The sequence below is a fragment of the Clarias gariepinus genome, chromosome 26, assembly GCF_024256425.1.
Source record: "Clarias gariepinus isolate MV-2021 ecotype Netherlands chromosome 26, CGAR_prim_01v2, whole genome shotgun sequence".
Taxonomy (NCBI): domain Eukaryota; kingdom Metazoa; phylum Chordata; class Actinopteri; order Siluriformes; family Clariidae; genus Clarias; species Clarias gariepinus.
This window is the reverse complement of record NC_071125.1, coordinates 10,456,237-10,471,805: the sequence shown is the minus strand read 5'-3', so window position 1 is coordinate 10,471,805 and position 15,569 is coordinate 10,456,237. Positions and strand designations below refer to the sequence as shown.

The window sequence follows — 15,569 nt, the reverse complement described above, 5'->3', positions numbered from 1 at the left end:
ACCTTGATTATTTTCTTTTTCAGCCATTTTGATGTAGATTTACTGGTGTGCTTGGGTTTGTCCTGTTGCATGACCAAATTTTGCCCAAGGTTTAGCTATCAGACATTTGCCTCTGGTATACGGAGGAGTTAATAGTTGACTTATTGACTGCAAGGTACCCAGGCTGCAAACCAGGTCAAATCAGAACAGACATGATCATGTTTAGGAAATAAAAGGGGATATTTGATGTTTCTGAATGGCTCTTCTCATTTGCCTTTAACTGTTGGGAGACAGTTAATAAATTCAGTTAGTGAAAATATGAAAGACGCTTCACAATTTATACAAAGTATAATCATAAATCCTTAATTTGCACATCAAACACTGTACACTACTTACTAAGCAGTAAACAAATTACATATACTTCATCAATGTATATACTGCCTGGCAAAAATAACATTTTTGGTGTTTGGCAGATAGCTCTTATCTAGAATTAACTATATTATCTATTAATACATCGTGACACTTGAGGCCCTTGCTCAAGGGCCCAGTGGTGAAAGCTTGCTGGTGCTGGGGTTTGAATCTGTGTTGCTTGAACTTGTGTGCTGCAAGGTTATGATTCGCCCTTAACAGGAAATAATGGTTTCAAACATGTTCCACTATGACAGTGCTTAATAGACATTATGTCCATACACACACTGTGTGCCAATTTGGCTGTAAACAACCTGAATGGCCTAAGAGGAACCCTAAACTCTTCCTGACTAAAGACATTTAAAATGATTTGGAACACCAAACTTTGCACCATTCTCATCCACCATCAGTGAGACCCATCACTGTCATGGCTGAATGGGTAACCCGATAACAAGACTGAAAAATCAGGTGGAAAACCTTCACAGAGGACTAAAGACTGTTATACTGTAACAGCAACAATGAGACCAACTCCATGCTAATGCCCATGGTATTTTGATGTTCAACAAGTACACATGGGTGTAATGGTCTTGTGTCAAAATACCTTTAGCAATGATTTTGTAAAAACTACTCACCATTGTGTAGAATTTCCTTAATTATTTTCATAAGGATTTTCAGGTTCAACTGTGTGAGAAAGATATATCAGTAGCATCATTTTCTATCATGTGCATGTACACTATTTAATTGCATAGTACTGTACAATCTTGATTATAAGCCTTGTGCTAATATGAACTTCTGCTCTTCAGCATCAAATTGTGATTATATTCTAACTATTGAGTTTTTCAGCAACTTTAAACAAAACTGTTTTTGTGTTTTACAAATAAATCATAAACTCTTAGTATAAAATTGTGGTGGTCTTGACATTGACTAGGCCATTCCAAATCTTGATTCTTTTCTCTCTTTTTTTATGTTGATTTACTGGTGTGCTTTGGATCGTCCCATTGCATGACCAAATTTCACCCAAGCTTTAGCTGTCAGACATTTACCTCTAGAATACTCTGGTATACAGAGGAGTTCATAGTCGACTTATTGATTGGGAGGTGCCCAGGACCTGTGGCTGCAAAACAAGGCCAAATCGTCACCCCTCCACCACCATGCTCGACAGTAGGTTTGAAGTATTTCTGCTGAAATGCTGTTTGGTTTTCCCCAAACATGGAGCTGGGCAGTAAGGCCAGATGTGTCCATTTCGGTCCCATTTGTCCATAGGACACTATTCTAGAAGGCTTGTGGTTTGTTTAGGTGCAGTTTTGCAAACCTTAGTCATAATTCTATGTTATTTTTAGACAGAAGAGGCTTTCTCCTGGCAACCCTTAACAAAAACAGACCTGGTTCAGTCTTGTTGTCTTGTCAATCTAATTGTGCTGTCGTGGACTTTAACATGCTCAGTGAGGCCTGCAAGTTCTGTGATGTAGCTTGTATTTTCATTCATTCATTCATTCATTCATTCATTCATTCATTCATTTATTTATTTATTTATTTATTCATTTATTTATTTATTTTAACCTTGGGGTCAATATGCTGGGACCCTTTATAATTTATGTAAACCAATGTACAGTATAACAACTTACTAAGCACTAAAGGAATGACCTATTCTTTAAAAATGTATATACTGCCTGGCAAAAAGTCATTTGATGATTCCAGATTTAACCTACAGTATTCCAGACATGAGGGTAAGAAGGGAGGCGCATGAAACAATGCACCCACCACGCATAGATGCAAGGGTCATCAGACATCAACTGTAATGGACTGGTTCTGAGAGCATGGGGAGTCTATGTCACAAATTAATTGGCCACCACCGTGTCATGACCTTAACCTCACAGAAAGTCTTTAGAATGTGCTGGAGATGACTTTACAGAGCAGGTTGACCTCAGAAGCATCAATAAACGGTACAGAAAATATGTGAAGTAATTAAAGTTGAAGGCCAACATAATAGTAGATTTTTCCTTTATTTTGGCCAGGCAGTGCATACCACAGTAACAATGTTCATATAGAGATAAGGTAAAAAAAAAAAAAAAAAAGCACAAGAACTTACAGGTGTAGGAGGTTTCAGGCACATTCTGTATAAAAGTATACTGCAAAGTGTCTGGAAAGAAAAGAAATATTCATGAAAACATTCGAAAATGTTTAAAATTAAATATTTTCTTTTGCTATGAATAATCACATGCAGTAAACAGTTAAACCTTGGATTGCGGGCATACTGTAATTCGTTCTGGAAGTGTGCTTATACTGTATATCAAAGCGGATTTCCTCATAAGAAAGAATAGAAAGTCAGATGATTCATTCCCTAACCCAAAAATAATAATATAAAAGTAATGAATACAAAATATAAATTAAAATAAAACAAATTACCTTGCACCTAAGCTTTAAAAAGAATTGTGGCTGAAGTAAGATGACAGGGGGCTACTATGTAGGACGACTTTCTCACACACTCGCACACATGCACAAAAACACTAACGGAATCACTGCTCTGTCTGAACTGTAACAAGAAACCTCTCTAGTGACACTTGTTGTTGTTACTCCTTTTTTTCCGCAAAAATGTGACGTTGCATTGTCATTAAACAGATTCAACTTCTCACTTCTACAGCCTTTTTCTTCCGGAGGCCGTTGTTGCAGTTGTTACTAAAGAAAAGTCACACAAGTATCCTAACACCAATACACCAAATTTTAAAAAACCTTTACTCACACACACACACACACACACACACACACACACAGTCACAATGTTATAGTAAACAGTAATGTGCACACGGATGTTGACTATACGAGTGACGCACTGAGACTGTGCATGGGAGATAATCATCCACAATCCCACAACGCGTGAGAAAGAAGAACTACTGACTTATTTGTGGTTCAGTGACGCTCGCCAAACAAAGCACATGCATACTACTAATATGTCAAGACCACACTCATTTATTAAGTTCAAATATTTTTTACAATTTGGCTCATCTTGCAAAACACTTGCAAACCAAGTTACTCACAATCTAGGGTTCCACTCTATTATTATATAGAGTTTAACCACATACACATAGGCTTGACTATTATACGCATATGTGGGCAGTACCCTCAGTTGCCACAAAGGTGGAAGCACACAATGGTTTTGCATGTCTTTGCATTTACATTTACATTCATGGTTTTTGGCAAATAGCTCTTATCCAGGATGACTTACATTACCAAATTATACATCTGAGCAGTTGACACTTGAGGCCCAGTGGTAAAAGCTTGCCGGTGCTGGCGTTTGAATCTGTGTTGCTTGAACTTGTGTGCTGTAACTTTTTCCTTACTATGACCATGCTTCATGAAAATGATGTCCACACTGTGTGCCAATGTTGCTGTAAATAACCTGAATGGCTTAAGAGGAACCCTAAACTCTTCCTGACTGAAGATGGGTGTTCCAAAACTGATTTAAAAATGTTTTGGAACACCCACTCTGCACCATTCTCATCCACTATCAGTGCGATCCTTTAGTGTCATGGCTGAATGGGTATCCCGATAATGAGACTGAAAAACCTGGTGGGAAACCTTCACAGAAGACTAGAGGCTGTTATAACAGCAACAACGAGACCAACTCCATGCTAGTGCCCATGTTATTTTGATCGAAATACTTTTGGCAACTGATTTTGTAAAAATACTCACCATTGCGAAGAAAGTCTTTAAAATCTTCATAAGGATACTCAGGATCAACTGTGTGAGAAAGATTTATCAGTAGCATTATTTTCTATCATGTCCATGTACACTATATTTAACTGCAAAGTACAATTTTGATCATAAGCCTTGTGCTGATATGAACTTCTTCTCTTCAGCATCAAATTGTGATTATATCCTAACTATTGAGTTACTCAGCAACTTCTGAGAAACCACTCCACTCCAAGTAAGATTGACAACTTTAATGCTTTCCATTTGTGAGAAACTGTTGTCACTATAGAATGTTGATCTCAAAATTGTTTGGAAATGGTTTAATAACCCTTTGCAGATTGAGCAACTGCTTTTCTAAGACCAGCATGGAAAGGGAAACCTGCCAGGAGCAAGTTGCAATCATTCGGCACTCAGTCCTTGGTTAAAGCACCTTTTGCAGAAATGTCTGCCAAAAGTGTGCTTGAAAATAATGCTACATGCTTGGCAAAACTTTCTTTTGAAAGTTTCTTCCATGTTTTTTTTTTTTTTTTTACAAAATCATTCAAGCTCAACCAGGGTGGATGTTCACAGCTATTGGGATGAGATGCTCTATTGGGTTCAGGTCTGGACTCCAGGACTTACTGTACACAGAGTTGTTCTGAAGCCACTCATGTGTGTTTTTAATGGCAGTATGCTTTGGGTCATTTTCTTGTTGAAATGCAAGTTTTGTTTTTATAATACATTTTAATAATAAAAAAATACCATAAAGATTAAAAGTACTCAGGGGAAATCCATTAAGCACAGAGAGAACATGCAAATTTTATGCACAAAGAACCAGAGATTCAAACCTCAAAGCCTTGGAGGTGTGAGGTGACAGTGCTAACCACTAGGTTGAAAATCCAGTATAAAATCACAACACCAATATTTACATGTAAAATCAACAATAACATTTTATTTGGATAATGTACATGTAATCTGGTTGGTATATATTTTTTACATATAGCAGTGAAATGACATTAGTGGCACAACTAAATTTTGAACAGACATGATCATGTTTAAAGAATAGAATAGGATATTTGAGTTGTCTGAATGGTTCTTCTCATTTGCCCTTAACTGTTGGAAGACATTTAATAAATTCAGTTAGTGAAAATATGAAAGAAGACCCTTTATAATTTATGTATAACATACTTTATGTATAACAATGTATAACAACTTACTAAGCACTAAAGGAATGACCTATTCTTTAAAAATGTATATACTGCCTGGCAAAAAAAAGGTGTCATTTGATGATTCCAGATCTAACCTACAGTATTCCAGATATGAGGGTAAGAAGGGAGGTGCATTAAACAATGCACCCACCACGCATAGATGCAAGGGTCATCAGACATCAACTTTAATGGACTGGTTCTGAGAGCATGGGGAGTCTATGTCACAAATTAATTGGCCACCACAGAGTCATGACCTTAACCTCACAGAAAGTCTTTGGAATGTGCTGGAGATGACTTTACAGAGCAGATTGACCTCAGAAGCATCAATAAATAATACAGAAAATATGTGATGTAATTAAAGTTAAAGGCCAACATAATAGTAGATTTTTCCTTTGTTTTGGCCAGGCAGTGCATACCACAGTAACAATGTTCATGTAGAGATAAAAGTAAAAAAAATAAATGCACAAGAACTTACAGGTGTAGGTTGTTTCAGGCACGTTCCTTATAAAAGTATACTGCAAAGTGTCTGAAAAGAAAAGGAATATTCATGAAAACGTGAAAATGTTTAAACTGTAATTCGTTCCGGAAGTGTGCTTGTACTGTATATCAAAGCGGATTTCCTCATAAGAAAGAATGGAAAGTTGGGTGATTTATTCCATAACCCAAAAATAATAATATAAAAGTAATAAATACAAAATATAAATTAAAATAAAACAAATTACCCTGCACCTAACCTTTGAAAAAAAAATTGTGGCTGAAGTAAGATGACAGGGGGCTACTATGTAGGATGACTTTCTCACACACTCGCACGCATGCACAAACACACTAACGGAATCACTGCTCTGTCTGAACTTCTGAAACCTCTCTAGTGACACTTGTTGTGGCTCCTTTTTTCCGCTAAAATGTGACGTTGCATTGTCATTAAACAGATTTAACTTCTCACTTCTACAGCTTTTTTCTTCCGGAAGCCGCTGTTCGCTGAAGACATTTAAAATGTTTTGGAACACCCACTCTGCACCATTCTCATCCACCATCAGTGCAATACTTTATTGTCATGGCTGAATGGGTATAACGATAACGAGACTGAAAAACCTGGTGGGAAACCTTCACAAAAGACTAGAGGCTGTTATAACAGCAACAACAAGACCAACTCCATGCTAGTGCTCATGGTATTTTGATCGAAATACTTTTGGCAACTGATTTTGTAAAGAGACTCACCATTGTGAAGAATGTCTTTAAAATCTTCATAAGGATTCTCAGGTTCAGCTGTGTGAGAAAGATTTATCAATAGCATTAATTTTCTATCATGTCCATGTACACTATATTTAACTGCATAGTACAATCTTGATCAAAAGCCTTGTGCTCATATGAACTTCCGCTCTTCAGCATCAAATTGTGTTTATATCCTAACTATTGAGTTACTCAGCAACTTTAAACAAAACTGTTTTTGTGTTCTACAAATAGAAAACCCTTATTGTAAAAATGCCTCATTGAAATCAGTTGAGGAATGTTATCATGCTTTTTATACAACAAGTATTTCCAACCAAGCAATTTGATGGGACAAGAGGTATTCCATGAGCGGTTATATAGGATGGAAGTTGGATTTTTATTTTTACAGGCCAGTCTTGCCATGTAGCAGACATGTTTTTACTTACAGTCCAGTGACCAATATACGTAGTGTCTTGGTAATATGTCTACTGTATGTCACAGAAAGCATCAATACCTAGTTATCCAATTTAACAACAATCCAAGCTATGGTTTGCATAGGAGCTGAATGGGATCAAAGAAAATTCTGGAACAAAGGCTCACCCTAAGCTAAATTGTTAAATGTGGGTTAGACTGGAACATCAAAAATGATTCAGTGATTGGTTTGTTTATGTGAACTAGTAAACTATGATGCCTTTTTGTTGTTGTTGTTGTTGTTGTTGTTGTTGTCAGTAGTAACTTTTTTAATTTAGGGGTGCAGCCTAATTCAGATTTTATTATGGCACTGGTAAATAAATGCTAAATCTTGTCACTACAAATATGTCCTTTAAAGTATATGCTTACTACACAGTAGAACAGTAACAAATAGACTGTGATGAAAAATGTCCAAACCTGTATTTGCACTTTTCATTTTGAAACAGACGTATACTCCACCGAGTGTGGCCACAATGAGGAAAACACACATTGCTGAGCTTATCATTATCACTGTAGTATGAGAACTGACTACTCGATCACTGCTAGCATCTGTTTTGATTGAGCTTTGTGTTGCACCTTCATCTGTAAGTATGAAAAAAAACAGCATTAATTTAGTTTTTAGACTCCACTGAGTAATGAAAAAGTAGTGGTGAGTGAGTAGTGAGAAACTGTTAGAAAGTTGTAATAAGGAAGTGGTAACATGAGCAAACACAATGAGTAAAAGCAAGACTGAAAAGGTAAGAACTTCTCCATTCACTTCAAGTTAGCATGAGATTATGAGTCAGCGTTGACAGTAAACGACATTTACTGTATAAAGGTGTCTGCTAAATGTATATAACAGGATGTATTTTGTAACAGCTGAAGTAATTACAAATGTCAAAATTTTAAGTTAAAATGTCAAGGTAATGAAAGTCTGCACTTTAAGCTGTGTGAACCAACTTCACGATTTTCCTCTAACACATTGCTCTGGAATGTTTACTGTGACACATATAGTACTTGATATTATTTTGTGCATCATACATTCACTGTTTTTAGTAGGAATCTGAAGTAGGGTATTTTAATAGCGTCTGAACCACCTTAGACAATTACTTGCTTTTAAGAAAAAAAAAAAGCTGGGAATGATTAGCACATAATCATTATCATAGTCAATGTTTAATTATTTGCTGTCAGCTTGATCACTTTTTTTTTTAATACAAAATGGGACTTTTCACATAATAAATTAAAGAAATTTTTCAAAAGCACCACTTAATCCAAGCAGGACAAGAATAATTAAAAGTCCAGCATTAGCATTTTTACCAAAGCAGTGCTAGGTGCAGACTGTACATTCAACCCAGACTGTAATGATTCAAATAAAATATTGTTGTTAAGGTGAGCATGAACTCTTTTTTCTACAATTTTTAAGATTTGAGATTGGCAGAATCTGTTACTTCTAATTAGAATGAATGCGCTCATTATTTTGACTGTTAATGCTATAATAATGTTATATTTTTGTGAAACATATATAATTACAGTAAGTCTTACCTTTATGTATCTGATTAGGAGAAGCAGTATCTGAAAAATAATGTAAAATGAATTAGATCACAGCCCAAGTGAGGTACTGTCATGAAGTAGATACAAATTTTTTGCATTATTTGTTGAAATCTGTTAAAAAGCTCATCTGTCATTGCATATATTCTAGCATTTAACAAGTGTCATAAATTACAACTGCATACAGTACACCTACATATTCATGCAATTAAAATAAACAAAAACATCCAGTGAAGTGAGATTTTTGCAAATAGAAACACTCAGAATTTAGTGGAAAATGACCAAATTCTTTCAGGCTGACAAAAAGTTTAAAGTAACTCTCTGTACAATTGTGTTGAGCATGAATGCACGACATGTGAAAAATCGAGGCGGATAAGCTAGAGCAGCAGAAGACCATTCTGGGTTGCACTTCTGTCAGGCAAGAATACAAAGCTGAGGCTGCATTGGACACAGGTTCCCCAAAAGAGAATAGCTGAAGGCTAAAGAAAAATAAAGCCTACTTAATTGACCTTGAGTTCTGCTAAGATAGTGTTTTTTAAGAACTTAACACCAATTAATTATCACTCAAACGCAACAGCCTATTTAAACATACAGATGCAAACTATGCGTCCCTTCATGGCCTCAACCTCCAGCATGATAATGCACCATGTCAAAGTCACCTTAACCTGGTTTCACATGACAATGAGCAATGTTCAATGTTCAGCCCAGTGGAATATCTCTAGTATGGGGTTTTACAGGAGATTCTAAGCAAAATAGTGCACCAGAAAAATCTACAGGAACTGCATAATGAAATCATGTCAATATGGACCAGAATTTCAATGGAATGTATGTCACACAATTATTACACAAAGTATTAAATTACTAACATTTAAGAATATACTAAGTGCAATAACTAAAACCTAAGAAGATCAAGTTTGTGGTTCATGGGACAAAAAAAAAAACTTTTGAAACAAACCTTTGACAATAAGCCTAAATTGATAACATGGTGTGGAATTGGAAAGGGCACACCAGAACCACTTGGAATCTGTGGATTCCACAGGACTGATGATTAACTTTTTCCCATTGTCCGTTGTATTTGTTCTGTCACATAGTGGTCTCCCGGGCACACTGGAGGTACAATATGCGGGGCAGCGTGTTATAGGAACAGTCTGATGTCCTTCAACAGTCCCCCAGATTAACTGTAGGTTACCAAAATGCGAATTGGCCAGAGGGCACTGAAGTGAATATGTTGAGTTCAGCAGTGCTTCATATCGTTCAGTGGATCCGCATTCTAAAAAAGACAAGAAAGAAATTATAAGTTTAAGTAACTCAGGGTCTTAACATGAGAAAAGTAAAAGAAAAAAAATAGCCCAAAACTGTTAAGATGTTGATTTAGACCAAATAATCTGAATAAATTGAATATGTTTCCACAAAACAGTAATAAGGGTAAAGTGTAAATAAAGTATAAATGACATCTCTGTAGCTGTAATGTGCGAAGATAAATTGCAGGATGCCATTAATTAAAACCAGCTTGTTAATTAACGGCAAAGCAAAAATCATGTCCATAGCAGAGGTCTAGACAGGCAGCCAGAATCATAAAAGAATAACAAAAACAAGTGAGACAAGCAAAGGTCAAAAGTAGGCTAGAAAGAGAAAGTAAGGGGTCAGTGAAAATGGAAAAAACAATGTAAAAATATATACATTTTAAAATCCACATATCCACCAATCTGCCATAACATAAAAAAATTATGTATTAAAGACCCCAAAATTTTCCAGTATATAATTGCCTAAGGCTATTCCAGTATATTAACTGCCACTGATAACCTGCTTCATTCAGATAGTGCATCCCGGTGCTATCTCATTTCGAAGTAACCAATGAATATACCAGGTTAAAAAAAATTACAATCCAATATCACTGAAGCCATTAAAATGATAATACATGACAACATACAACGAGGAAGTAAAAGTAAATGTCACAATAAGAGGACAGCTAAGAGGACCAGGATCTGAAAGTATTCTTGGAAAAAAAAGAGCAATTTCTGCAAAAGAAAAACAAACAAACAAAAAAACTGGGAAAACAAGGGGTAGTAATAATAAAGACGGCATTCACAACAGTAATATAATACAGTATGTAAGAAAGACAAATTAAAATTACACAGCATGTCAAGGTTTTTTTTTCTAATCAATGTGTTGTAGAGTTTAGTTACTGATGTACAATTTTGTAAATTCAGTCTAAATAACCAAAAGACATGTGTATGTGTGTGAATAGACAAACCACAGTGATCTTGCTTTACCTTTAATAGAACCAAGTTGAGGCTCATCTGAAAATATGAAAAACAAGCCACTATAAAGCCAAACCATCAAATTATATTCAGATACAAATTATTATTATTATTATTATTATTATTATTATTTGTAGTAGTAGTATTAATAATAAGTAAGACCACTTCTATTAAATCCTACAAGAATATTGTTTTTTTTAACTAGTTAACTTTAATTTGCTTAGAAACAAACCTTTGACAACAACTTTTACTTCAGAACAAGATGAATTAGTTCCGCCCTGCACTGTACATCGATACCAAACTCCATCTCCCCTTTCCACAGGTCTTATGGTCAGTGATCCAATCCCTTTTTGTGAATCCTGCCCTGTTCTCATTACACACAGACGTTGCTGTGCTCCATTGTTATTGCCTTCTGTGGTGCAGGATGATGAGCAGTTGGTTACAATTCTTTCTTTGCTTCCACCTTGAAGAATTTCCCAAATTACTTCAGATGTTTGTGATGAAGGGCATGCAAGTGTAACTTCTGAATTTAGCACTGCAACAGTGTTTGATTTGTTACACCCTGGAAAGAGGAGAAGAAAGAGGAGACAGAGATAACATGTACATTTAAATGGCAGGTGCATTTGTACTCAATCAAATACATACAAAAACAAGTAAAGTAAAACTTTTACAGTCGTATTTCACAGATCAGAAGCAAACTCATCTGATTTTATTGGTTTTGCTATTCTGTTTCATATTCTTTATATTTTTGTAATTATTTAATTTATACAGTTCTTGAATGTTCCTGTAGATAGTATCTTGTCTTTAAACAAAATAAACAACATTGTTCTGCATTTATGTACTCATGTACCATCACCAACAGTCAAAATAGTATTTTGGAGTGTCAACATACAGTCATGTTCAAAAGTTAGTATCCTCTCTTCTAATTCTGTGGTTTTGTTTAAAAACATAATCATCCAATAATCTTTTTACCCCATACCATTATTCATAAAAAAAAAAAAAATAAAAAAATAAAAAAAAACAAACCTGGGCTATAGTAAATATAGTTCACAGCATTTAAGATGGTAATTTGCAGCCAGGAGCTGCTAATAATCAGCCCTTGATTAATTGATCATAAGCAGGTGTGCAGACCTCCATAAAAGCATAAAGGCTCATATTAACACGATGCCAAGAGAAAAAGACATAAGCAATGGTCTTTAAAAACCAATTATTGCTGCACATCTATTTGGGAAGTGTTATAAAAACCATTTCCAAACAATTTGGAGTTCAACGTTCTACAGTGAAAATGATTATTTTCAAGGAGAAAGCTTTCAAGACATTTGTGAATCTTTCCTGGAGTGGACGTCCCAACATTTTTAGTCCAAGGTTACACCATGCAATGCTTAAAGAAATACAAAAAAACTCAAGAGCTACTGTAGATTTCAGACCCTGCAGGCCTCACTGAGCATGTTAAAGTTTTTTTGTTTTGTTTTTAGAAGAATTGCACTTTTGTCTAAAAAGAACACGGAAGCATGACTCAGGTTCACGAAACTGAGCAAACCACAAGACATCTGAAACAATATCCTTTAGATAAATGCAAACAAAGTGGAGTTGTTCGGTCTTAAAGCCCAGCGTCATTTCAGCAGAAACTCTTCATACCCACTATCAATCATTGCAGTGGAGGAATGATGATTTTCAGCCACAGGACTTGGGCAACTTGCAGGCACTAAGTCAACCATAAACTCCTCTGTATACTCAAGTATTCCAGAAGTAAAGTGAAGCCATCTGTCCAACAGGTATACCAGCATAAAATGGTATATATCTGATAAAGTCATAAAGAAAATGATTCCTTCAAGTTATCGTTTTTTGTTTTTGCCTTTATTTTGTTAAGTAAATAAATAAAGTTATATGTTATTTGTCTGAGGTTGTATTTGCCAAATAATAAGACCTTTTGGCTGTAATCAGATGGGTTTTTTGATGCTCTTAGAACTAAAAGAGGGGGTACTAACTTTTGAACATGACTGTACTTGGCCAATGAACCTGATTCTGTATTGGTAGAATCAATACCAAATTTGCACAATATACTGTACAATACTATAATTGATTAGAACTATTTAACACAGAATCAGGATGGAGCTTGATAAAAATCGTGTTGGGGTCCTGGCTCCTAAGGACACTTACATTGTGCGACACAATTCAAACTGTTTAATTCCCTTCAAATAGAAGCAGTGTATAATGGTTTTTGTGGCTACAGATATTTCAATGGGGTGCCTTTTTAAAGGACACTGAGATGTAGTTAATGGGATATGAAAAAAAGAAGTGGAAAGTCCTGTTGAGTCAAAAGCAGAAATGGTCACGGATCTTTTTTATTTTTAAACAGTATATAGATTTATGGATGAAGATTAATAAGAAAGCTTAATATCACTATACAAATTTGTCTACAGTCATTTTGGTTTGAAAAAATATAGATATTTATACATTAATAAACCTCTAGCTATAAGGTAAATAAATAAAGACAATATCCAAATAAATCTTCATGTCTATTTGTATGCACTGCCTTTAATTTTGACAAAATAAAAGAGCACAAGCCATTATGTTAAAATTTTGAAACAGTAGAATGTTTTGGATATTTGGCAAATTTTAAATACTAATCCCCATAATCTGTCATTAGTGGTTAATCTGGACTCGTGACTGCAGTCGTTTAATAGTTCAGGACTGGAATTCCCACAAAAGATTTGGCACTTGATCCTCCAGTAATGAAAGTTGACTCTATATTAACTTAAACACCTCTGCTATTATACAGGCCATCCAGCCTCCTAACTGCAAATCTATCCCTGCTATACGATATCAATTAAATGATGATGGGTTCCTCTCAAGGATTTCTTCCCTTGGCCATCTGGTTGTGTTTCCTTGCAATCATCGCCCACGGCTTGCTCATCAGGGACAATCTGATTATTTTGATTTATACATATGTTTTACAAACAGATGTCGGTATATTAAACACAAATCCATAAGCTAAGAATTCAAGCTTGCCCCAGGCCAGAACCATAAATATCTAATATGTAAAAATATATAAGATAATACAAAGCAATATTTATTCATTGTGGACAAATATCAAACTCACCTTCTGTCATGCATTCTGTTGTGGACAAAATTAGGAGAAAGATTAAGTGGTAAGAAATAATCCTGCACTGTGCCATTATTCAGACTTCCTCAGTACACTGTGTCTACCATAGAGATCAAGCCTTTCTTAATGTATATTACTTTCTCTATGTCCTCAGATCTGTTTTTGTTCCTGGTAGTGAGGAAAGAGGAAATGCTCACTAAGTAATAAAAGGTTTGTCTTCTTGACAAATTAAAGATTTCCATAAAGTGATGCCTTTAATTTTTCTTTATAGTTACAGTAATGGATATTACAAATTAAATAACAGTATGCAATAAATATATTTTATTACCTCATTAAGTTTTTTTAAGCGAGGAATGTCTCCCTGTTTTATGGGTTCCCTTGTTTAGCACTGAATTTATTAGCGGTGTCTTACTCTGTATTAGTAGATAATGGTTCATATGAAAGTAGAAACTTTTACTAGCACTCCTGTTGTTACCTTGGATATAGGGAGGTTTTGTGGAATGCTGAAAAACAAAAAAAAAAAAAGAAGTAGGATATGGCTAGATTTGCAGTCAGGGTGATTCAACTTCTTTGTCTGATCCAGAATCAGAACTAGGAGAGACTCTTGTAAAAGAACATAATGTAATGTAATGTGTTGAGAGAACCTACAACACAAAACATCTTTAGGCAGGAAATTAATTATGGTAATCATTTATTGATTTAAAAAACTTTTTTTAGTCACTATGTCCTATTCCCCTGCTCTGGTTTACCCACAGTGCTATTGACCCACATGTTCTGATGCGTTGGCATCCTAGGGGACAATACCTGTGACAAAGGCACACGGTTCACATCAAGAATCTGTTCTTGTTTCATAGAAAAAAAATAAGGAATGATGGTAAGGCAAAATTTATCTTACAACCTGCAAGTGGAGCAGTGTTAACAGCAAAGCAACCCCTACATCATCCATGGGGACATTTAGTGCACACTTAGGAACAGCACATTTTGCATTGATTTAATGTCCATTCCTTATGTTTCTTGACCCCATCAAGTATCTTTGGCTTGTTATTCTAACTAGGAGATGGTTTCTTTGCCACAGTTTTAAAATAAAGACTTCTCATGTCTCCTCTGAATAGTGGATGTTGAAAACATTGCTGCTGCTTGAACTCCATTTATGTGGGCTTTAATTAAAGGTGCTGTAAGTTTCTTATGCTGGTCATTCTAGTAGTTCTCTGCTGCAGCAGAGGTAGCTCTTGGTCTTCCTATCCTGGGAAGGTCATTAAAACATATGGTTTTGGTGACTGCATTTGGGGATACATAAAGTTCTTAAGATTTTTTTTTTTCTATTTACTGACGTTGATTTCTTACAGTAATGATGCACTGTTGTTTCCTTGCCATAATATGGCTTTGTACAGTAGTTGCAGTGGCACGGTGGCTTAGTGGTTAGTACTTTAAACTTCCACCTCTAGATCCCGGGTTTGACTTCTGCGAGGAGACTGTGTGCATGAAGTATGTTTTCCCCGTGCTTGTTGGGTTTCCTCCCACAGTCCAAAGACATGCAGATTAGGCTAATTGGCGTTTCTAAATTGCCCGTAGTGTGTGAATGAGCGTGTGAATGTTGACCGGATGTCTTACCACGGTCCTACAAATGGAAATAAATACAATGGTCCCCATTGGCCTCCAATGGTCACCACTGGCCTAGGTGAATTACAGAGGTTCCTGGATGGATCGATCGATAGACAGTAGTTGCGACGA

At 35.6% G+C, this 15,569-nt stretch overlaps 1 protein-coding gene across 1 annotated transcript; it reads right to left on the bottom strand.

Moving 5' to 3' along the window:
* Positions 1-4,170: 4,170 nt before the first annotated feature.
* Positions 4,171-13,960, bottom strand: LOC128513906 (uncharacterized). The gene is made up of 9 exons (XM_053487462.1): positions 13,836-13,960; positions 10,965-11,294; positions 10,745-10,771; positions 9,427-9,741; positions 8,466-8,495; positions 7,362-7,526; positions 6,483-6,530; positions 5,740-5,790; positions 4,171-5,169 (listed from the first exon to the last, which is right to left on the bottom strand). Exons 1-9 carry the CDS (start codon positions 13,909-13,911, stop codon positions 5,156-5,158), a joined length of 1,056 nt encoding a protein of 351 aa, XP_053343437.1. The 5' UTR covers positions 13,912-13,960; the 3' UTR covers positions 4,171-5,155.
* Between the last annotated feature and the right edge of the window lie 1,609 nt (positions 13,961-15,569).

Bases quoted from the DNA above. Each gene is read 5' to 3' on its own strand.
- LOC128513906 (XM_053487462.1), bottom strand. From the start codon at position 13,911: ATGGCACAGTGCAGGATTATTTCTTACCACTTAATCTTTCTCCTAATT. The intron at 7,527-8,465 runs GTAAGACTTACT...TCATACTTACAG, and splicing joins TCCTAATCAGATACATAAAG to ATGAAGGTGCAACACAAAGC. The intron at 6,531-7,361 runs GTTTGGACATTT...TTTCTCACACAG, and splicing joins AATGAAAAGTGCAAATACAG to CTGAACCTGAGAATCCTTAT.